The sequence below is a fragment of the Urocitellus parryii genome, chromosome 3 (assembly GCF_045843805.1).
Source record: "Urocitellus parryii isolate mUroPar1 chromosome 3, mUroPar1.hap1, whole genome shotgun sequence".
Taxonomy (NCBI): Eukaryota; Metazoa; Chordata; class Mammalia; order Rodentia; family Sciuridae; genus Urocitellus; species Urocitellus parryii.
Window position 1 is genome coordinate 143825724 of NC_135533.1, and position 24629 is coordinate 143850352.

The 24629-nt window shown below is 44.7% G+C and overlaps 1 protein-coding gene across 5 annotated transcripts in view; it reads right to left on the minus strand.

Moving 5' to 3' along the window:
- Positions 1 to 949: 949 nt before the first annotated feature.
- Taok3 (TAO kinase 3) overlaps positions 950 to 24629 on the minus strand; it is a 188705-nt gene continuing 165025 nt past the window's right edge. For all 5 annotated transcript variants that reach the window (XM_026403416.2, XM_026403415.2, XM_077795569.1 and 2 more), the window contains 6 exons: positions 23491 to 23619; positions 17931 to 18134; positions 10840 to 11079; positions 9237 to 9449; positions 2662 to 2844; positions 950 to 1718 (listed from right to left, as the gene is read on the minus strand). In XM_026403416.2, the coding sequence (XP_026259201.1) occupies positions 1557 to 1718; positions 2662 to 2844; positions 9237 to 9449; positions 10840 to 11079; positions 17931 to 18134; positions 23491 to 23619 (1131 nt within the window). In that variant the 3' untranslated portion in view covers positions 950 to 1556. The remainder of the gene's footprint in view (positions 1719 to 2661; positions 2845 to 9236; positions 9450 to 10839; positions 11080 to 17930; positions 18135 to 23490; positions 23620 to 24629) is intronic.

A 24629-nucleotide genomic window follows, 5' to 3' on the forward strand; every position in this document is an offset into this window, starting at 1 on the left:
GATCATTTAAATATTTGATTATGCTTTTTCCCACCTTGCTTTTCTTTAAGGGTACCTTATTACCTTCTCAGCAATACCTGCTTCTACGCCACAGGCACACTGGGGAGTGTGTGTGTGTGCGTATGCGCCTCCTATTGCTAAGGGTGTGAGGTACCATGGGCCCCTTGAGCAGGAACAGTGCGACACCATCTTTAGCCCTGGAGAAGAACCTGGAAGACACGGCTTTACCTGAGGATCTTGAACGGAGCCTTTGTGGAGCATCTGAGGCCACAGAGAGTGATTTGGGAGGGTGGCTCTCCCTGGGAATGCTCACCTGGTGAACCTGGAAGGGAAACCTGTCACAATAACACAGCAAGGCCATGTGATGAACACTTTTATTTACAAATATAATTAAAAGCTCTGACAGTTATCATGCTCTTCCTTGGAACCTGAAAAATGTTTTGTTTTTAAAGTGCATGCAAAAGAAGTAAAGCCTTTTTTTTTTCATCATTTTTTATTGTAAGAAAATACACAGTTTGAAAGTGTGAATAATGCAGTATTTATGACCAAGATATGGGACTCAGGAAGGGGAAGGGAAATAAAGAAAAAGGTCAAGATGATCTGACTGAGAGACAGAGTGGAACTCCAAATACTGAATTGGAAAAGGGGGAAGGTGGGGAGGAACAGGAGGAGGAAGTAAAAAAATTTGATCAGAGAAACAGTTAAAATACAATATGAAAATAAGTAATACCTCTCCTTAAATTCCTTCTATACACAAAATACACGATTTGCCAAAGCCCAATTTGTGCTACTGGGATTCTGTGAGCTCCTTAAGTGTATTCACATCCTCTGCAACAGCAGAAAATGGTTATGATACAATCAGAATATGCTGAAGACAAGTTCAACTCTTGCCAGCAGGTTCTTAAAAATCACGAGATCTCTTCACCCCGCCCACCCCCCCAGCCCCAAAAAAGTAATATGTCACCACTGATATGTACATCACAATTAGTTTCTGTAAAATGTATCAAATTTTCAATCTTTAATAAAACTTTGTTTTTTTTTATTCCTGATGAATAAATACCAAAAAAATAAAATAAAATAAAATAATGCAGCAGCTAGTTAAGGTGTAAGGCTGCGGATATTGTGTCTCTCTCCCCCTTGGCATTTATTATTATTATTATTATTATTATTATTTTTTGCTTTACTTTCACAGATTGGTGGTAATGAGTGATTGCTTAAAGCAATATATATCCACTTTTTTGGTGGTGGCGGTTTATTGGTTTTGTTAAAACTGTCTCCATAGTTTTCACTGAAACATTTTGAATCACATCAATACTGTGACGTGTACTATGAATAGAAGAGATGGCCAGACTCTGGCCAGCACTGAAAGTTGACACGGGGGGAGGAAGGGGCCCCTGATGGAGTAAGAATAAACAGGCACTAGTCCGACACGATGTCAGTAAGAGTAAGAGAGAGAGAGTGAGCAACGCCCGTTAAAATGGGGAATGTGGTTTTGCAGGGTTTGAATTTTTTTCTGTTTTCTTTTTTTTTTTTTGTAAATGGCAAAAAATTTAATCTCATCTATAGTCCTCCTTAGGAAAATCTAATGTAACCAAATTCCCAAATCCCATTCTGAGGCTCTCCATGTCAAAAGTTTCAATCTCTCGCTCTTGCCTTTCCAGTAGGTACTTGATTCTCTCGCTGCGCTCCTTCTGCAGGGCGGCCAGCTCCTCTTCAATCTGAAACACAGTAAGGGGCCTTTGATGGAAAGGGCCTCCCAACAGATGCCCACAGGATAAGCAACAGGCGCATGCACGCCCAGAAGGCATGTGCACCTGGGCCCAGGCTGGGGCAGCCCTGAGGCAGGTGTCTGGCCTAATCCATTCTGCTTAAAACTTGCTGCAAGAATACACATGTTGGGGCGGCCAGGCGTGAGCAGTGCCACCCTACCAGCCCAGCAGCTGGGCGGATCTGGGTCAACGTCCTGCCCTGTCTCAGCAGAAGCCAAGACACTAGAGCACAGTTGGCGCTGCTTTCCCACCGTGCACCGGTTGGTTGCCTTTTGGGTCCTTAGATATTTAGTTCTAAGAACTGGAGCTAAAAAAACTGCTGTCTCAGGAGCCACTGGAAGAAAGGGCAAGTAACTGGTTAAGCAACTAGATGCTTCCATATTTGAGGTGCCTTGTGACATCTTTCTCCTCCATGCTCCCCAGAATACCTATCTAAAGCACTGAATATTTCAACTGGGATGACGTCCATTATGCGTGGCAGTATCAGCCTGTATTTGTCTTAATTCTTGTTTTAAGAGCCCTGCTGGTGATTTCTCTTGGTTTAAAAACACCCAAGAAGCCAAATCTCGGACTTCCTCATGCCATTTAGCAGTACCCTCTGTGTGTCATGATTACCAGGCAGCAGCCTGTTGGGAAGGCCTGAGGCTTCCTAACAGAGTAGCAGAAGGGCTTAAGCAGTGCGCTCAAGACTTCTCAAGGCAGTGAGCTGTTCTGAGCCTTAGCGTCCTGGCCTGCGGAACTGGTCCAAGTCTACCCCCCAGGAAGACCAGCAGTATAATGCAGATCTAAGTGAACATTGCCTGGTGTGACCCTGTGACCAGGGGACTCCATAAACGGCAGATTCCTGGCCTGCAACCCCTTCCCCAGCTGCACGGCCCCCCGTAACTCATACCTTCTGCTCAAGATGTGCTCTGCGCAGAGACACCCTCTGCTCTAGCTTCTGCAGCTCGCGTTCGTGTTGTGCCTCTGTCTGCATCTTGATTTTGCTCTGGTAGGCGTTGAGCAGCTCCATTTCCTGCTGGAGCTGTAGCCTCAAGGCCTGGCATTCTGCTTCTTGAGCCTCATCTAGCCGTAACTGCGGGCACAGAAGACACACACTGTCACACAGCCCCCGCTGGTTGCACTTGGGGACTACTGGGAGATGTCTCCTCTTTTACTAAAAAGGGTCCCTCAGAAAAACAGATGCCCTGGGTATATTCGGAGGTAGGATCAGAGCCAGTGAAATCTGCCCAATGGGCTACAAAGTCCTAAAAACACAGTCTTTTAAATATGGTCTGAAGCCACTGTAGCAGGTGTCAGGAAACTCTTCACGCTAGTGACAAGGCCTATGGATGTGCAAGTGGCATGTCTACACCATCTGATATCTACACCACCTTTCACTTAGAAGTGTCACCTGACAAACTATTTAACCTCTCCAGTACTAGGAATGGAACCCAGAGCCTCATGTATGCGAGGCAAGCGCTCCACCACTGAATGCACCCCCAGCCCCTCGCTTCTCCCGCTTCATCACAAGAAAACAAAAGCAGTTCCTATTGTCTGAGATCGATGTGAGGATTACATGAAAGGATTCGTAAACAATCCCAGGTATACTGCAATCCCAGCAAGTCGGGAGATTGAGGCAGCAGGATGGCAAATTCAAGGCCAGCTTGGGCAATTTAGTGAGGCCCTGTCTCAAAATATAAAAAAATTAAAGTCTGAGGACATAGCTCAGTAGTAGAGCATCCCCGGGTCCTATCCCCAGTACCACAAAAAATCAACAGATGAATACATAAGCAAATAAATACACACCATTCCAGGTAGAGAATAATCCCAGGCTAAGTAGTCAGTAAGTAGTGTCTGTTGTTATTTTGGTTTTGACAAGACTGTTTCCATATCTGGATATCTTTAACCCCCAAACCATAAAGCCATTTAATATGCTCAGTTCTAAATCAATCAATCTAACATCTATAACACTTGGGACACGTGCCACAGTTCATTTAGGCAATATTGGCGCCTGCTGAGGACTACACAAGTCATCTGGATAGCTGGCCAATAACTCAAGTGATTCAGAGTTTATTCCCAAAAAGCATCCTTGCCAATCTTAAGGGGCATAATCTGATTTGAAGTAACAAAGTCTACATTATAAGGTGGCCTTATAAGTTCCTTTGATTCCCACGGTATGGAAACTTGGCGTTACACACCAATGTGCCCACATCTTGTGTGGGGAACAGGCGGGCCCACTATCAGAAAGGCCTACCCCTCAACCTGAAGAGGGGGAGGCTCTGGGCCATTAGCAGGACTAAATTCAGGGATTTCTTTGCTCTGCCCAAGGCTTGGCTTTGTCCAAACATACTGGCCCTTAGTATGGCTGGGAACTTTGAGATCAGAAACCTTTAATGAGATAATCCAGTCTACCCTGAGCTTATCTGCATGTTTCCATACATTTTCTTTTGTTTCCATTTTGCCAAGATATTACTCTCTACCTTATCTACAACTTGTAATAATTAACAATGTCTTACAATCTCCTGGTTGAGAAATGACTTTTTGAAATGTTATTTGCCTACTATCTTCTTTAGTACTTTTGGAGAAATACACTATAGAGATTAAAGGAACCTAAAATAAATTATGCAATTATATTTCCAAGGTACCTTCTAATAATTAATCCTAACCAGTTTTCATTAAAACCCACTAAAGAGGATGGCTCACTCTCTTCTTATTTTCCCAATGCACAGTTGACCTGCGGCAGGAGCAGCCTTCCAAATGAACGCTGAGGAGTTCTGTGGCTCCCAGTGAGGGTGGTTACTGATTCCCTCTTGATATGCAGGCCTCTTACCAGTAAAGGAAATGGAAGTCCTGCTCTTTCCTACTCTCCCGTTTGAGTTGCTAGAATCCCTGAGCAAGTGGGCGAGAGGCTCATCCTCAGGGCATCTTCTTTGGTTTCTGGTTCTTTATTACTGTCGTCCATAACTATGCTTTGTCCCAGCTCTGACTATGAAAGTCCCTGTGCCAGAAACCAGGGGAATGCTCCAGGTTTTGGTATTCATCACCTGAAGGTAAACACACTAAATCCACTAAAAAGTTAAGATTATAGGTAGATATCATGTCTGTTTTCTAAGGTGGCTTCAGTGCAAGAAAAGGAAGACACAGGTGGCAGTATAGTGGGCGCCAACCCCTCAGGCTTACAGGGACCCCTCGAGGGTTCAAATTCTGCCTCTAGTGCTCATTGGCTGCGCTGCTCCCGCCCCAGGGCTGGTGTGCTACCTGAGGGCCACTGAGGCCTTGCGAACAAGCTTCACTAGATAGACACACTCATTCCTTTACCCAGGTCTGGGGTACTTCTGCACTGTAGTGTAGAGTCAGCCCGTCGTGATAGACACTGTGGCCCATAAAGCCTGAGATATTTCCTATCTGCCTCTTTTCAGAAAATGTTTGCCAACTCCTTGTCCTAAGCAGGAGCTAACCTGAGTGGCTTTCCTTTAGAAAACCTCATAGGTGGGCTGGGCTGGGGCTCAGGGGTAGAGCGCTCATCTAGCATTGTGAGGCCCTGGGTTGGATCCTCAGCACCACATGAAAATAAATAAATAAAATAAAGATATTGTGTCCAATTACAACCAAAAAAATATTTAAAAAAAATAAAAAAAGAAAACCTCACAGGTAAATTTAGGGTTAAATATTAACTACTTGAAAGGGGTGTCACAAAAATGAAATATTATCCACCCACGCAATACTCAAGACAGCAGGGACAGTGGGATGTGGTCACTAAAAGACAGCTGCTATGGTCAAACCTGCTTTGATCTTCTGTCTCAGGAGAGGGCATTTCTCTCCTTGTAGTCAAGGGCAGTCATGAACCTCTATCCCTCCTCCCCTCCTCTCCCATCTGTGTGACCTACAGGCACGGGATGTCTGGGGTGTGCCCAAGTCACAGAGGCTACTGCAGTTATCAACAAGACAAACCCCCAAGCTCGCCCCTCCTCCCTCTCTCTACACTCCTCACTTCACACTCAGGTTGAGGTGACCCTTCTGTTTATATGGCTCACAAGGAGGCCTCCACTGGCCATCACCAACTGCTGGCCATCATGATCCTGTCCTCCCTGGCCTGACTCCTAGCAGCACTGGCTACTGTGGACTTTACCTTTCCTTTTGGAAATCCTTTCTCGCCTCCTGAGACACTGCAAACACCCGAGATGGTTCCCTGGATTGATCCCCAGCAGGGCTGGGGGCTAGACCCAGGGCCTCCTGCCTTCTGACTCTGCCACTGGCCATGCAAATGACTCCCACCTGGACCCCTCGGTTCACACTGCCCTTCTGAGGCCCAGACCAAAGTATCCAGCCTACAGAGACACCCTCAGGCTCCACACAGCCCAAGTCAACTCATTATCTTCCCTTCCTGCCTCCCCAGCCCTGCCCACTTCCTTTTCAACCTGTAGGTAGCTGGCCATCATCTCTGCCTGTCACTAACTAGGTGCCTCGACTTTCCCTCCTGCCCAGCTCTTTCAAGCTTCACCCCCCCTGCTCCTCTCTGGTGAAGCCACCACTCCCTGGTGCCCAGGGAAAAGCAGTGGCATCTAGACAATCTCCTCATACCCGCTCTTGCCATTCTCTACAAGTCACCGAGTAAACATTTAAAAATACAAATCTGGTGCCAGGCCCCTGCTCAATACTCTTCATCGGCTTCCAGCTGCATTTAGAGTAAAGACCAACAGTCTGCATGGGTGCAGGCCCCTACGCCCCAGCCCATGGCCCTGCAGGCTGATTCCCAGGCTGGTCTCCTCCTGGCTCCCTACTTTCCAAACACAATGGACGTCTGTGAGCTCTTCAAAAGTGCCATGTTTTCCCATCTTTGCACATCTAAATACTCTTGTCAAAGAGGCCCTTCCCAACTCTGGGCCACCCAGCCTCCTGTTCACACTCCACTGGATTCTTGCACTCACCCTGCTGCTATGGAGTGGGCTCTTCAGCCTGGTGTCCTCCACTCTTGGGTAGATTCCATGAGGTCCCGATGGCTATTTCACCCTAGCATCCTGGGAGGCCTGGGGCACAGCCCAGGGAGAACCCACGGGATGGCCCGGTCTTCCTTCAGCTCTTTCCCTTTGCAGTGGACTCCCGGCCACTGCTTGCCCCACAGCTCTTTTCCTTTTCAACCACTGACCAGCCTCTGAGAGGCTGCCTCACACTGTCTGCCTCACCTGCAGCCCCCCTTTCAATGCAGGATCACGTCTCCCACTCCCACTGCTCTGGGGATTGTCTGTGACCAGCAGTGGGTGAGCCCACAGCTTATTATTATTATTTTTGTGGTGCTGGGGACTGAACCCAGGGCCCTGTGCAGCGAGCAGGCCCTCTACCAACTGAGCTGTCTCCCCAGCCCCAAAGGTTGGGATTCTAATTGGTCTCTGTTGACAGCTGAAATCTTCAGCTAGAACCTACATCCTGGCCTCTCGACCTCCTCTCTCCTGATCCCCCCTTACGTCGCCGAGTGTTTGTTTCCTTTGGACTGCTTCTATGTAGCTCTCACATGCGGGTGTCCACCAGACTCTGTCCTTGGTCCCCTTTCTCTCTAATTCCATCTGCTGTCCTCAGCAGATCTTATCCATTTCTAATAGCTACCTTTATCCCATTTGGCAAAGATGTCTGTTTTTTTGTCTTTAACCCATTATGTCTTATCATCCTATCTATGGGACACTTGTAAAAACTTCAATTGAGGGCTGGGGTTGTGGCTCAGTGGGAGAGCACTTGCCTCACACATGGAGGCACTGCATTCGATTTTCAGGATGGCATATAAATAAATGAATAAAACAAAGGTCCACCAACAATTAAAATAAAAAAATCTTAAATTGAGCAATTTTATAGATGTCTTATAAAATTTTATAGGATGATGGGACATAATGAGTTAATCCTGATCTCTCTCCTGAACTACAGATTTCCATATTTATATCTTTCTATGGATACCTGCCTGGCTCAGATACCATGTCCACAACTTAGCCAATGACCCTCAACCCCCCAAGGCATCCAAACTCACCCCCTTCTATTTTTCTACCTTGGTAAAGTGGTGACTTATTCCAGTCTGTTGTCAAACCTACCTCTCAAATTGGTGACTAAGTTTTCTCTATATGCTTTCTAAATATTTTTCAAATCTTTCTCCTCCTTACCATTTCCCTTAGCTTACCCTCCTTCTGGTTTTTTGAACTCATTTTTGGTTTGGGGACTGCACCAGGGACTCACACAAGAAGCCTGCACTCTACCACTGAGCTGAGCCCCAGGCACCATGCTTGGACATTTCCCCCTGGACTACTGAAATAACTTGCCAACAGGTCTCTTTCCCTATATTTGCTGCACGACTGCCACTAGCTTTCTGGCACACAGATCTGATCCTGTTACTTTCCTTCCTAAACAGGCTTCAACAGCTCTCCACTGCTTCTGGAATCACGAGTAGACTCCTGCTCTTGCAGATCTGACTGCGAATCTCCACCTGCTTTCCTTAAACAAGCATTCCACACCATGGCAGGTGCTCACTGCTTCTCAGCTGTGCCACCCTCTGTCCGGCCGGAGTCTTGCACAGACTGTGTCCTCTGCCAGGATTCACTTTTCCTCTTCTGCCTGCTTGGTTAGCTAGTATTCTCTAAGACACTTCTCCTTGTGAGACCTTCACTGAATTTCCAGGTTCGCTCCATCCCTGGCTTAAGGACCTTTACCACCTCCCTTTTTGGGTTCCCATAATCCCCCTTCTTGAACTCGGGGACCACCTTCAAGTTCAGGGAGTGCCCCAGATGAACTTTCCATTGTTTGGATCTGTGCCTATCTGGGTTTCTTTGTGGAACCTGCTGGCTTCAGTGACTTCCACCGAGCCCTGGCTCCCATAGGGAGACTTTCCCTAGACCAGATTCCTTGTTTCTACTTGTCTTCCCTGCCCCCCAGCACCTCCCACTTCAAAGCACTCACTATGCTTTATTATTATTGCTTAATTATCTGACTTCCTGGCTCCATGACAGAAGGGTGAGGACAGAGACCCATTGTCTATCTGGTTCATCACTCTATCTCTGAGCCCAGCAGAGGGCTGGACACTGAGGTTTAGCAAAAGTTTATTGAATGAACGTGTCTGTGTATCTGTCTTCCTCACTTGACTGTGAGCTCTGTTAAGACTCTGTTAAGACTCTATTCACTGGTGCCTGGTATCTTTGGGGGTGCTGGTCAGTAATCTCTGACGAATGGACACAGGACATCATATGCGGTATCTATACCATCTTGCCCTCAAAGACCCTATGTGCCACAGGTCGGATTCAGCACGTCATTCCTTGAGCTCCAGCTTATAAGATACACTCCAGCAAGTATCCACAGGGGCTTGGCTTTATTCAGCGTCGTCATTTCCTCATTTCTTTGGGCAGAAAAACACCCAGATCCTAAATTTGTGCATCCTGGGAACCAAAGGCTGGATCTTGACTTTTCTTGAATCCCAAAGCTCTTGAAGTTGAGGCACCCAACCTAACCACTTACCGCTTGAGAGGCCATCATTTCATTTATACTCTGTTCATACTGCTCTGCCAAAATGGCAAGTTTTCTCGTCTGCTCATCTTTCAGTGTCTTTAAGATTGTTTTGTGCTCATTCTTTGGAGTAACTTCCAACTGGTGATTCTTGAGTGCTTTATACTGTTTGGTCTGTACTTTGCAAGTGTCCTGAAACTGTTTTTTAATTTGCATTTCCATGGCCTGTTAGAAAAAGTGACAAAGGGAAAATAAAGATGTGTCAGTGAAAACAGAAAGTTTCTGGTATGATGATACAATACAAGGGCCAGGGCTTTCTGACTTTTGGTGCTGTGACCAGCAATGCTGGTCCACAATCATGAAAATAACGCAGACAAGGGCAAACTCTAAGGAAAAAAAAAAAAAAGCAAACTCTACCAGTGCTTCTGTGTTTATAGTAAATGGATAGAAATAATTTTGGATTTGCAACTGACCTCAAAGAAAAAATGAATTATAATAAGGGGGTAGCAATTCTAAGCAGATTGCAGAATATTATGAAGCTCTGCTTGTTAAAAGGTTAGCCATTATTTTTATGGTTTCCCATCCAAGTATTTAGTGTTTCCTATCCTGTGTTGTTTCTTCCTCCCTTTTTGAATGTGTGTCACGTAAGCCATGTCCCCATTTCTGAGTGTGAAGGGGGTGATATGATATAACCCGCTCCCTCCACCAGTCAATGAAGGAGGACATCTTTGCATCCCAGCTTGTTTCCACTGTACTTCAATATGAACTGAGAGAACAGTGATTGTGGGCCCCCCTGCCCCCCATTAAGAGGTTGTGCTTACATGTGGCAGTGTCAAATTTGTACTCTGGCCAAGAGACCAGGGGATGTACTATTAAGGCCAGAGGGCATTCCATCAGCTGCCCCTGTAGTCACGTGTGCTTTTTATGAACACTCTGAAAACTTATGGTGACAGGGATCACTAATTAGATAGTTTAGGATTTGGCTAGAAGACGCACATGGCCAGTGTGACTGAGGTTGGCCTTGTGTCTGTGCCAATGTTGACAGTGTCCTCTGTGACACGTACCACTGGCTTAGTACACAGAGCTTGTTAATTAGCAGGCTGCTAAAATTAGCAAGAGGCGGGCTAAAGGAGTTCCTCTTATCCCTGGTGTGGCGCAGGGGCAGTGAAGGCCTGGCACGAGTGGATTCCGTTCTGATCCCCATGCTCATGCCAGCCACCTCTGACAAATCACACTCCCCTACTCAGTGGGAATGTGGCTTCAGGGTCCTTCTCAGGTGTACAGCAGCTCTCAAGGTAGTTACTATCAATATAACTCTGTCTCCTGGAATTAGAATCATGGGCTGCTATTCATCCAAGTTTAGAGAGGAAGGTCATGCAGAGTTCAGGGAAATGACAGAGCAGAGTAAAGGGAAAAATCAAGAGATCACGGAGTACGGCGGTTACCAAAACAGTTTGCAAGATACAGATGCCGGGGCTTTGCATCTGGAGATTGTGACTTGGGTGTGGGGCCCAGAAACGGGAGACTGCCAGTCATCCAGGTGTCCTTGGAACCACTGGTCCTCCCCAACTCTGTCCCGGGGCTTACGCTAATGGGAACTGCTCTCTCCGCTTACCTTTAAGTTTTTTGGCTGCTGCCGGAGTTCCATGACGTGCTTTCTGTGCAGCTCCCGCTCCCGCCTCTTATTGTACTCCAGCTGGTTCTCCAGCTCAGTCTGGTGCTGTAGCCGGATCAGATCCATGCGCAGCTTCTGCAGCGTGTGCAGCTGCCTGTACTCGAGCTCTCGGGTGGACTCGTCGTGCCGGATCAGCATGGCATGCTCCATCTCCTTCTGCGTCCGCTTTTTATTCAGTTCCTGTGTTCAGGAGCAAACAGTAAACGGAAAGGGATGAGCGGAGAAGAACTGGAAGGACTGCGAACTAAGGGAGGGATGGCAAAGATGGCACCGCCCGGACCTCGGGGAACCTGCCAGTATCTGCAGAGGCAGGACTCGATGGGAGCGGATGAACAATCCCTGCAGCCTTAGGCTCTGCTGCAGGGTTCACTGATTACCAGGCGGGCAACTTGCTAGCAGCCACCACTGTACTAGCTGTAAAATGGGATCGGTTCTACCTGACGCCCTTTTACCTTGCTGGGACCCTTAATTAGGCGACATGTTTGTTTAGATCTAAATAAATGTTCCTTCAGTTAAGCTTCTGGTTCTGCACCCTGGCTGCCCATTAAAATCATGTGATGAAGCTGTTCAAACATATGATGCTTAAAACCTGAAATTCTGATCATTCTCTGGGGTGGGATCCTGGCCTCAATTTTTTTCAGGGGGGGCTCTGGGGACTGAACCCAGGCGTGCTTTACCAATGAGCTACATCCTCAGTCTTTTGAGACAGTGCCTCACTAAATTGCTAAGGCTGGCCTCAAACTTGTGATCCTCCTGCCTCAGCCTCTTGAGGAGCTGGGATTACAGGCCTGCACCACTACAAGGCACCTGACCTCAATTTTAAAGACTTTTCCAGGTTACTCTAGTATGCAGTCAGTGTTGAGAAACTTGATTAAATGGGTATCTTCAATGTTCCTAGTTTTCTGGGAAATACCCAGTTTTTGTACATGTCAGAAGTAGGCCAATTATCTATTTTTTAAAATCTGAGTTTAGGGCATGCTGGGACAAAGCAGAGAAGAGCTCTTCCCTTTCATCTTTTCCATTACAGTCTGTCTGATGGTTGTTGGATCTAATCACTCTGTTCTCTCAGCTCTGCTCATGCCTGTCTGTCTCTTCATCTTATTTACCTCCCTCCCGCCTTTCCTCCCTGTTGTTGAAAGGAGGAAGGAAAGCAAACTAAAAAAAAGGAAGTTGGGCAAATTTTTTTTCTTCATTTACCAATTCAAGACTATTTCCTAAATGCACTATATACAAACACCTGAACCATGTGCTCTGGGTACATACAGATGTTTACCAAGCCATGACTTCCGTCCTCATCTGGCTGACACTCTGAGAGGGAAGTGTTATAGGCATTCATTGAGGGACACGCGTGGCTCACAGCTGACGGAATCACAGCGGGGCCCAACTTGTGCCCGTTTCTTTTCTCTTCTAGGAATTTGGAGTTGAGGTTCAGAGCCTGTTAATCTCTGTGGGAGGCCAGAATTGAGGGTCATATAAAGACGACAGATGTGGTAGTTGTCTGCTGCTATGAGGATTGAGGATTAGAGAAATCTGGGTTTCAGAGGAAGAATTAAAAAGAAGACAGATGTGCAGGGAACGCAGTCATGCTCAAGTTCCTGACGGTCCCGGAACTGCCTTGAGTCCACCTGTGTCACCGCTGCTGAGTTTGATGAGATATTCCTATACTTTGATAATAAATTTCCTGGCTTTGGCTTAAGCTAGTCCAAATAAAATTTCAGTTAACATGCAAAAAATAATCTTAATACAGGGAAAACACTTTTATGTGTAAAGAGAAAGGTTGGAAGTGATGAGGGCTAGGAAAGAGGTCAAGATTTTCTATAAGATTTCTGAAGATGGGAGTAGAGTTATTAGCTAAGAAGATCAGGAAAAGAAAGCGTTGACTCTCCTCTTTGTTGGCATACCCTATAGGGGAAAATGCAACTCCTTTATGTTCATAAAGCATCAGAAGATGTACGCATTGGTGTAGAGAGAATATCCTGCACACTGGGCCTTCTATTCATTGGAAGGGAAGTCCTTTACAGCCTCTAGAACCCGAGCACAGTCACAAGTCATTCATTTGTTTCTTCAACAAGCATTTGTTGAGCACCTACTGGGTGTTGGGCACCACTGTGGGCACTGGTGACAGAGCTGGGAACAAGTAGCCCCCTCGTGGGGCTTATTTTCTAGCGCATAAATACCCAAAGTATGTGCACCATTTAAATTTGTTTCAAAGAAGTTGAAGTCTCCCAGATCATCACTCCCAACCTCCTGATTTTCTTTTCTCTGTCTTGTTTTTCTTCTTCCTCTGGACCCCCCACCAGATTTCTCATTTTAGATCAGTAACTGGCCCCTAGGGGGCACCAAAGCCAGTGAGCTCTTCTACAGACTGGAGCTCTCCAGGACTCAGGGCCAAGAGAACGCCCAAGAAAACCCTGAGTGGGTAAAGGTCCTGTTCCCTGGCCTCTGTTCCAGGCGTCCCAATATTGAGCATTTACAGACCTACAATTTCCTAAATTGTTAAGTCCAAACTGAGTTTGAGCTGTCCCATGCCCTGAAATTTATGGGGACATGGGCGGGGATAACAAAGCAAATGAAAACTTTTAGAGGATGGGCTTTTCTCCATCTTTAATGGAAGGATTCAGGATACCTGCAAATACCTGCATCAGAATTACCTGGGTTATAAGTGATCTATAAGCAGCTACCCAGCTAATTCTGACTTATCTTAAAGTTTGGGAATCCATAGGAAAATGCTCAGGGTGTGACTCCACTCTTTACCTATGGCTTTGGGCAAGTGTCTCTTTTTTGGTACTGGGGATTGAGCCCAGAGGCACTTAATCACTGAGTCACATCTCCAGTTCTTTTTAGTTCTTATTTTGAGACTGGGTCTCTCTAAGTTGCTTAGGGCCTCACTAAGTTGCTGAGGCTGGTCTCAAATTTGCAATCCTCTTGCCTCAGCCTCCAGAATTGCTGGGATTACAGGTATGTGCCACTGTGCCAGGCCTTGGACCAATCTCTTAATCGACATGTTAGCATCTTCAGGAATAGATCGAGGATCACAGGCCCCTCTATGCATTATTAGGCATGTAAAAGTGAAAGGAAAAATCATAAGAAAATGCTTCAGAATACATAAATATGTCTTTTTTCTGTATTCAGAAATAAATATTTGGCATTTAATATCTTAAATCTAGTTTTAATAAACTATTCAAAGAATGAGAGAAACATGATACTGACTATTATCTTTGATTTGTATATCTGAGTTGCTGGGTGTAAATGGTAAGCTCCCTAGAACACTTCAAACCATGGAAAAAACATTATTAATCATTCATCTTATTTTGAATCCTGTGCCTACATAATAATGTGTAATGTGCCTTCAATATTTTAAAAACTGGAGTCTTACTGTGTTGCTCAGGTTGGTTCAAACTTCTGGACACTAGTGATCTTCCTTGTTCAGCACTCCAAGAAGCTGGTACTACAAGCACATGCCACCACGCTGGGCTCTCAATTTTTAAAAATCATTTCACATACCTTTTTTTTTGTATGGGGGGGTGGGTACCAGGGATTGAACTTGGGGGCACTCAACCACTGAGCCACATTCCCAGCCCTATTTTGCATTTTATTTAGAGACAGGGTCTCACTAAGTTGCTCAGCACCTCGATGTTGCTGAGGCTGGCTTTGAATTTGTGATCCTCCTGCCTCAGCCTCCCGAACTGCTGGGTGCACCTGGCTTATTTCACATATCATTTAATCCTAACTTCAACCTCATGAGGCAGTAACCTTGCAAAGAATTTAGATGGCATAAAAGGCATTTGGGAAGGCATGGAGGGCCTATCATAAGGTCATACAACTTCCATAAAGTAAAATTAAAGCTAAAACTCAGGTTTTTAGGTTTACAAACATTTTCCAAGTGATTCTACCTGCCAAAAGCACTCTATCTGCCCTGGAGGGAGTGCAGGGTGAGGGACAAGGGGCTCCCTTTTCCTCAGCCCTTACCCCGCCGTGACAGCTCACCAAGCTCAGGGCTGACAGACATGTCCCTTTCATGACACAGCTGCTAAACACAAGACCCTCTTCCTGTGCGTCTACCTGCTGGATGAGACGTGGCTCTGGGCTGCTCCCTGCCTTTCCCTTGGCTGGAACTGCGTCCAAGCACTTTATTCTAAAGTCCCAATGGAAGTGGTGTGGCTTCTTTAAAAGCAGTGGATCTCTTTATCCTCATGGCTACTGAGGCTTGAGGAAAAACTAGACTCAGACATTCAGACGAACATGCTGTTAGCCTCTGACGTTTAAAGTTTTTCTCAGGTCCAGCCCTTTGACACCTGGAGGCAGAGGGTGAGCATCTGTGTGTGGTAGAGAGAGAAAAGGCTCAACCCAGACTGTGGTGATCCTTTCACATGTTTCAATTAGTTGAGGCAAAGATACAGGAAAACAGGCACTCTTCTGCTCTGTAGTGGGAGCATGCAGCCTTTAGAGGGCAATTTGGGGATATTTATTTAAAAGTTCAGGTGTATTCATTCTTTGATCCAGAATTTCCACCTCTGAGACTACATCTACAAAAATACTCGTATATGTTCAAAAATATGCACAAAGATATTCTCTGTGGCATTGTTAGCAATATCATAACATTTTAAACAAAATGCCCCCTGGGAAGTGCCTCACAAAGTAAATGACCATGTGGCCAAACAATAAAACACTGTGGGGTTAAAGAGAATGAGGCAGCGCTATGTGCTCGACAGTAAGTGGCAACAGAAGACAGGGGGATAGTGGAGTGGACGTCTGCTACTTTTCTGCAGAGAGAGTGTCGCAGAAGGACTGGGCACACCACCCAATCTAGTTCTCTCTCCTAGGAATCTGAATCATGTTCAGAAATGATCCGAACATTAAAAAAATGGAGATACGGCCACATGACGGTGTCCTGAGGAGTGTTCAAGAGCTCCTGCCCTCTACAACGAGGAAATTGCTTTTCCACGGTGATTCTTGAACTTTCCCAGCTCTCTTCTTTAGTGTTGTCACCTACCCCATTTCCTTCTGGTAAATTCTTTTCCATGCTTAAGTCAGCCAGAGTTTGTTTCAATTGTTTGCAAATCAGAAAATCCCACTGATATATAAGCTGTTTGGCATGGGCACCCGAAAAAAAAATCTGAAATAATATATGCCAAATGAAGGATTGATTGTCTCGGGGTACATACTGGGTAAAATGAGATTATCAAAAAGGGGAAAATGGAGTGATGTTAGTGGAAGGGTACAAAATTCCCCAGTTATGCAAGATAAATATTTTCTGGACATCTACTGGACAATGGTGACAATGGTTAGTAGTCCCGTACTGCATACTTACCATTTGCTGAGAGGATGGATCTTAAGTTGAATTTCATGAGCGCGCACGCGCACACACATTCGCACATGCACGCACACACAGTAACTATGTAGAGGCAATGAGTATGTTAATTAGCTCGAATGTAGTGATCCTTTCACACTGTGTATATATATCAAAACGTCAAATTGTATACCTTAAATATACATACGTCTTGTAAGTCAGTGATCTCCCAGTAAAGCTGCTAAAAGGACTTACTACTAAGCTTTATATATTTCTGTATGTCTTTTTCTCAATGTCCTTTTATTACTTTTATAGATAGAAAAACTTTGAACATTTTCATGAAAGAGGCTCTGGAATAGGACTAAATAAAGGAAAATCTGGACTTCAAGAAAAATAACCTTATAGAGCTGATCTTAGCTCAGTTGGTCCAAACCCGATATGGATGAAGTCACGAATGTAGTTTGTATTATTTTAGGGGAGTAATTATCTTCCATAGCTTTTTTTTAAAGATTGATGTGATTTTTTTATACCTTTATTTTATTTATTTATTTTTATGTGGTGCTAAGGATTGAACCCAGCACCTCGCACATGCTAGGCGAGCATTCTACAGCTGAGCCCGTAGCCCCTGCCCTTCTATAGCTTTTATTGATGGTAATTGTCCCCATAGCCTGACACTTCCTCCTATATGTGCTATTAGAGTAACGATAATTAAAGAAACCCAAATACTTTATTTCTGAGTGGCTACTGGACTTATTCATTTTGACTTTTTGACTTCTGACAAGTTCAAATGTATTAGATGAATCTATTTCTTACTAAAACCTTTCTTTCAGCATCTCTGTTTCTACTCAGATCTACATTTCTCCAAGTCTTAAACCTTAGAAGTAACTCTGAGTCCACCTCCCTGTTTTCTCTCAAGTCTTACTTATTCTGTACTTCAAATTGTGTTTAAAATCTACCTTTCTTTGGACATCACCGACAGCCATGTCCACACCCTATTTCCCATCACTCCACTCTCTGCTCCTAAGTCTTTCCCCTGTGATCCCAGGATTTGTCAAACTTATATTCCATTATTGCCCCCATCAGGAGCCTTTCTGATTTTTTTCCCCTTTCATTATTCCTATCCTGAGATGGGAATTCCACAGAACCCCTTTGTGTCTGTGCGTGTGGGCTACAGAGGACTGCAAGCCGTCCTACGTGTCAGTTGTTGCCCCTGACTCATGAGATTGTGATTAATCTGTTATATGTCCGTGTCTCCTAGATCCATTCAGGACCACTCGAAGGCAGGAGCATAGCTGCTTGGTGGCCCTGGTGTCTGCCCCAGTGCCTAGCATAGAGGATGTACTCTGGAAGTGGAGGATGACTGAATGAATCAACTTGAGAACATCGTGCTATCATTTGTGTTTCCTGTGGAATCACAGAAATACAAGTCTTTGACAAGCAGGCAGGAAGCAAAAATTCTCTTTCTACTTCTTTTGATTCTTCACTGTGTGACATGTCTCATAATAGGTGTTCACTAAAATTCCATTTCATTTACTAAGAAAAAATCCATTTCTTGTTCTACGAATTCGGCTTTCTCTTATCAGTGGTAAACACATTCCCTGACTTGTGTTGCACGCTTGCTCTGTGTCAGGCTGTGCTAAAGGTGAAGGACATGGGAATGGATAAAACAGACAAGGTCACCACCCTCAAACGACCTACTGCCTCCCGAGCCAGTGCCAATAGTTATGAATGTGACAAATACCTCCCGAATGTTTTGCTGCTCCACCTCGTGCCGCTTGGTCATTATTTTCCGCTTGAAGAAACGACAGTTTTTGTCGTAGTACAGTCTCTGCTGAGTGAGAAGGTGGGCTTCCTCTTCAGCCTGCGTGTGCTGCAAGTTCTCCTTATGCTTGGATATCCGCTCTTGCTTTTCTTTCTTGGGTGTGCTGTGGTCCTCATTCATTTCCTTTAAAACACAAAAACAAAAAACGAACCCAAGTGGGTCTTGTGAAAGGGACTATATGACATCTTACTGCAACTGCAGATGCAGCTGTTTGGAAATCAGAAGACCCAGTATGGGAAGGCTTGGCGAGGCACATCCCCGACTCCAGTTTTTAATGATTTGGATCCATTCGTTGAGTGTGAAGTGAGAGGGGCCCTTGTGAGGTGTCCTATCTCTTGCTTCTTGTTCTCAGCAGTATTTGTTCCCTGGCCAGTCGCCACACACTCATGTAGCCCCTCTCAGGTGCCAGGCCCCAGGGCGCAAGGGTGAGCAAAAGACCACGGTGACTGCCACCTGGGGACTCCAGTCTAGAGCTGAAAACTGACCAGAGAACCACAGGAAAGGACTGAAAATCACTGGGAGAACTGCTGTGAAGAGGAAGAACTTGGCCCTTTGAGAAAGTGTGATGATGACTCTTTGATTTCAGTGACCACCAAGCTGAAATTTGAAAACTGGGAGGAGCTAACCAGTGCAAAAGGAGAGGGGGGAACACCTGGGTAAGGGGTCAGCCTGAGCAGCCCCTAGGGTGGGAGGTCAGGGTGCTGGGTGCAGTGTGCTGAGGCAGGACCTTGCGGGCCTGGCTGGGGGCCGAACCTCAGCAGATCGTCCATGTGGGGGGGGGGTGTCCTGGTGGAATGCACTTCAGAGGGATGGTTCTGGTTGTCAGGTGGAGAGCAGATTGAGGGAGACAAGAGTCTGAATAGCCCCTAGTCCATGGGGACAGCTGGGGGCTGCTGCTGCCCAGACTCAGGTGAGGGAGAGAGGTGGGCGAAGGAGAGGGAGGAAGAGAGAGAGGAAGAAGGGGAAGAGGAGGAGGAAGAGGAGTGGGGGAGGGGAGCTGCCACTGCTTGGACAAAGGAGGTGGTGACAAGACTGAGGGAGGTGGGCAGATTCCAAAGATAAGAGGTGACTGCATCACTAGTTTTGAATCTCAGGAGAAAGCATGATTCACTTGGGATTAGAGGGTAAAGAAATCACCTGTATTTTTTTAGTTGTCCATGACCTTTATTTTTTTTTAAACATATTTTTGGTTGTTGATAGAGTTTTATTTTATTTATTTACCGTGGTGCTGAGAATTGAACCCAGGCAAGTGCACTACTGCTGAGCCCCAGCCCCAGCCTCTCGACCTTTATATTTTTTAAAAATACTTATTTTTTAGTTTTAGGTGGACATAATATCTTTATTTTTATTTTTATGTGATGCTGAAGATTGAACTCAGGGCCTCATGCATGCAAGGTGAGCGCTTTACCGCTGAGCCATAATCCCAGCCCCTTGACCTTTATTTTGTTTATTTATATGTGGTGCTGAGAATCGAACCCAGTGCCTCACACATGCTAGGCAAGCGCTCTACCAGTAAGCCACAACCCCAATCCTCATCTGTATTTTTGAAAGGGAAAAATTCATGATTTTTCTAGAAGATGTGAGCAAAGGAAAGAAAGCAGTGAATCAGAATAGTTAAGATGTTAATCTGGGGCTGGGTTGTGGCTCAGTGGCAAAGCACTTGCCTTGCATGTGTGAGGCACTGGGTTTGATTCTCAGCACCACATAAAAATAAATAAAGATACTGTGTGTTTATCTACAACTAAAAAAAAAAAAGATGTTGCTCTATGACAAAGTAAGAAGACTACTTTAAAAGTACAGTGTACTCTTCTTTGTTCATATGAGCAGCTTGACCTATATTTGGCTAACTACTCACACAGCTAAACTCTCCTAATTGTTAGCACCTATTCTACTTAATGTTTCATAACACGGGCATCACATACTATTCAGATTGTTTTACCCTTAGCCAAGAAGGTTTCGAAAACTGGCTTTCGCCTGTGCTGGTCCAGTGAGGCTTTCAAGTTTCACTTAAAACTCTAAGAGAAAGCTGTTTCCAGCTTGGAGCAGCCTGGGCGACTCATCTTTCCACACCCTGACTTCACTATGAGGTTTGGCATTAACCATTGGTTTGTACACCTCAATTCAAATATCACCATGAAAATTCACTCCCAAATCATGGATACCAACCAGCATCCTGTGTTACCCACAGCTCTTATCATCAATAATTGAGAAAAGGGAGATGGCTTTGCCATTCCAAGGATAATCCCTTCAAGTATCTCAACATCTTAATATATATATCTCTTTAAGTACTTTGAACTAAGCTTTACTTCACAAGGCGTAATATTAGCTTTGCGCAGAAAGATCTACTGAAGCTCTCTCCAATTGGATTTCACCCTGGGTTTCCACCTTCAGGAGCACACTGAGACACTTAGGAAGTTTAGGCCTGTGGTCCCTTGTGGAATCTGAGTATGGTGAACCAGGAATAGCCTGGAGATGGAGTGGGACCCCCCCCCCCCACACTCAATACTCCTGCCTCAGCTTCCCAAGTGCCTGGGATTATAAGCAAATGCCACCCAATCAGGTTGAGTGGGGCCTCTGCTCTGTGGAAGAATCTCCTAAAGGTAGGGTTCATGCAATCTCCTAGTATCTTAGAGTGACAAAAGCTCAAAAGGGTGGTTGCAGTTGGAAAACATGGCCTCTGAGGCACCAGCGAACACAGAGAGTTAGATTATTTCTATTCCCAGTTGAGAAGACCTCAAGAGTTTCTTATTGAGAAATCAGGGCAAAATGAATGAATGCATCTGCATTACACACCACAGGGAATGCTCTATGCAGGGGCTTAGAGAGTACCTGTGGTGTGTAATGCAGATGCATTCATTTTATAAATCAGTGCATGTAGATCCTCTAGCACAGTGCCTGGCACCTAGAAAATATTCATTAAATGCTAATTTCAATAACTGTTGTTATCGTAAAAATAGTAATGCATAGTGCATTACTAAAAACTACTGTTTTTAATTAAAAACTACTGTTAACTTATGGAGATTCCTCAAAAAACTAGGAATGGAACCATCATTTGACCTATACCACTCGAAGGACTTAAAATTAGCATACTACAGTGATGCAGCCACATCAATGTCTATAGTGGCTCAATTCATAACAGCTGAACTATGGAACCAACCTAGGTGTCCTTCAACAGATGAATGGATAAAGAAAATGTGGTATATATATATGAAATGGAGTATTACTCAGCCATAAAGAAGAATGAAATTATGGCAGTTGCCAGTAAATGGAAGAATCTGGAGACTATCATGCTAAGTGAACTAAGCCAATCCCCTCAATCCAAAGGTCAAATGGTCCTGATGCACAGATGCTAACATATATTAAGAGGGCAGAGAGAATAGAAATTCAGTGGAATAGACAAGGGGGAATGAAGGGAAGGAAGGGGGCATAGGACTAGGAAAGATGGTGGAATGAACTGGACAGAACTTTCCTATGTTCACATGTGAATGCACAATCAGAGTAACTCCACATCATGTACAGCCACAAGACTGGGATCCTAATTAGAGTAAGATGTACTCCATATGTGCATAAATACATCAAGATAGACTTTGTCATGTATGACTAAAAAGAATAATAACAACAACAACAACGACAAAAAGAAAAATCAAGGCAGGTTCTGTGCTCCAGAAATATCCTTCAGTTATAATAACAAGCCAATCACTTGGAGAAAGTGGAGCGAATGTGAACTTTCTTCATTGGGCTATTTGTCTATACCCCAACTTTCTAGACCTGCTGGTTCCAGAGATTCTTCCTGGACAGCCAGTGTGGATCAGAGACAATTTTCTGTCAGGCCCAAAAGTGACCAGAGGATTACCTGGGCAGGGCATAAGATCCTGAGGCCCACTCCCAAGCCTCTTGCTTTCCCTTCCTAATTGAAAAAGAATTGGAGAGGAGCCTTGGTAAGTCCTGTATTGTTAATCTACAAATCAGAATATGAGGGCAATACATGATTTCATCTACTAAAGAAACGCCCTGGGGGAGCTGTGGTTGTGGCTCAGCCATAGAGAGCTCGCCTAGCATGTGCGAGGCCCTGGGTTTGATCCTCAGCACTACCTAAAAATAAATAAATAAATAAATAAATAAATAAAATAAATGTATTGTGTCCAACTACAAATGAAAAATCAATATAAAAAAAGAAATTCCTCATATTATATTTAATTAAACCTTAATACATTAAGTAAGTCTACAAATAAAAAATCCTAAGTCATATGATAAGGAAAGTCTATCTAACTGCAGACAATTCACCTGTGAGGACTGATAAAGAGAGAACTGAAGAAATTTGAGCATTCAGCTCAAATTTAGTCAAATCTGGTGACTAAAACACTGGTACTGGGAGTTCACTGTGCTGAGTCCACTGGCGGTCTTCAACCAACAAGTCCAGAATCATTCATTCCTTTGTCCAGTGCTCACATGTACTGCCCACAGGGATACAGTTGTGGGCAAAAAAGGACTTCCTCTCTTTTATGACGCTTACCAGCTAATGGTAAGGAACTTAAAGGATCATTAAAAAATACTTAAAAGGGCTGGGGCTGTGGCTCAGTGGTAGCGTGCTCACCTAGCATGCATGAGGCACTGGGTTCGATCCTCAGCACCACATAAAAATAAAGATAATAGTGATGCAGCCACATCAATGTTTATAGTGGCTCAATTCATAATAGCTAAGCTATGGAACCAACCTATTTACTAAAAAAAATATTAAAAGAAAATACGTAAACACTCTGGTGTTATGAAACCAGAGATACCTGTCTTGTTTAGGGTGAGGCAGGTAGGAAGATCTTCCCAGGGAAAGTGATATTGAGTGAAGGTCCTTATAATCAATCTTAAATCTTACAAGGAGGAGGAATAGGAAAGGATAGATACGAACTGTGGCTGGGGAGGGCTTGGGGTAGGGAGAACCTCATGGTGGAAGAAACACAGTGTGCCAAGACCTGGGGGAAGGGAGGGGCTTTGTACGTTTGAGGAACTGAAAGGTGACTACTGTGGGTGGAGTAGCCAAGTGCAGGGCCACAGTGGGGGATGCAGGGCAGGAGCTGACTCCTCTAGCAGGCCACCCAGGGACTTTGACCATGGTGATCTGTCCTAATAACAATGGGAAGCCAGGGGACTAGAGGCCCTGGGGTAATAAGCCTGGGTTTGAATTGGGAAAAGACCCCAGTGGCTGAAGCATGGAGGATAAGCTGGAAGCAGGCAAGAACGGTGTCCAGTGGCCTCAGCATTGTGTGGGGACCTGTTACAACATGCATTTTCAAACTTCACTCCAGGCCCACTGAATCCAAAAATTTACAAGTGGGTTAGCTATTTCTTTTAATAAGCATCGCAGGTGATTCTAATGTCAAGTGTGAGCTGGATGAGAATATGCCCATCACAAGGCACATGAGTGATTTTTTGAGTCCCCAACATTTTAATGGCAATCTGGTGACTAAAACACTGGTACCCTTACCTCTTTTATTTTTTCCTTACAAATCTTATACTGCTTCTTCTGACTTTCTAAGAAAGTTGTCAAATCTTTCTTCTGCTGGGCCAAGATCTGTTGCTGGAACTTCTTCTCATCTGCTGCAGCTACCTTTGCCTGAGAAAACAACAAAGATGCCTGTTTTTCACACAGAATTCAGATGTCTATATTCCCCAGTGCAGGAAGAGTCCTACGTGCTGAATAATGTAATATTTTGAACAAATAATTAATAAAAAATAATGGCTTCTGTGATTTTCATATCTTAAAAAATTTATCACTGAAAAATACATTCCCAATTATGGGAAAAGTATGAAGGTTGGACCCATAAACATGTTTTATTGAACACAAAAACATTCATGGAACTGAAAGAAAACCAAGAATTATAATAAAGGATTTTTATCACATTGTTGGCAGCCCAAGCGTTAAATTTAAAAATGGATAAATAACCATGATTTATTCTGAGAATCAAACGCTAACCAATTAATTATTCCAATATTCAGATTCCCTAGTGGGATCATCTCAAGTATTCAGGAAGGCTAATGACATTTTGTTTTCTTAGGTACCTGCTATGATCCACAACAGTCAGGCATGAGGCATTTGGGGTGGGGGCGGGGGGTGTCCTACATGTATAAAATACAGACCATACGAAAGGTCACCCAACCAATAGTGACTCCTGAAAGTAACCAAATCTAAGTTTTGGAGAGCCCTCCAGATGAAGTATGTGGAAGATGGGGAACTTAGGAGGCAGGAAATTAGGCTTCATGATTCTTTTCATACATCTTTTCACCTTTAGCTTCCATTATCAAAGATCCTTCCATTAGAAACAATTTTTGACACACATTTGCCAAGTCAAATTCCCAAGAAAGAATCTGACTGGTTTATTTAATCGACATCACCCCTACTTGGGCCGCTGGGGAAACGCTCCTTCCACATGGAGAGGCGGCTTAATTGCTGAAGTGCCCCGGCACTGTGTGCTCCATTGCCAGGGCGTATATGTCCGCCCCTGCTTCTCCACAGCAGCTGAGTCTCATGGGGGCAGGAGAGGAGGGGACCCCGTTTTAGCTTTGGCAGAATCAGTCATCTGAATCTTGTTCATGTCACTAGGCCCATTTTTCTGCAGACATAAA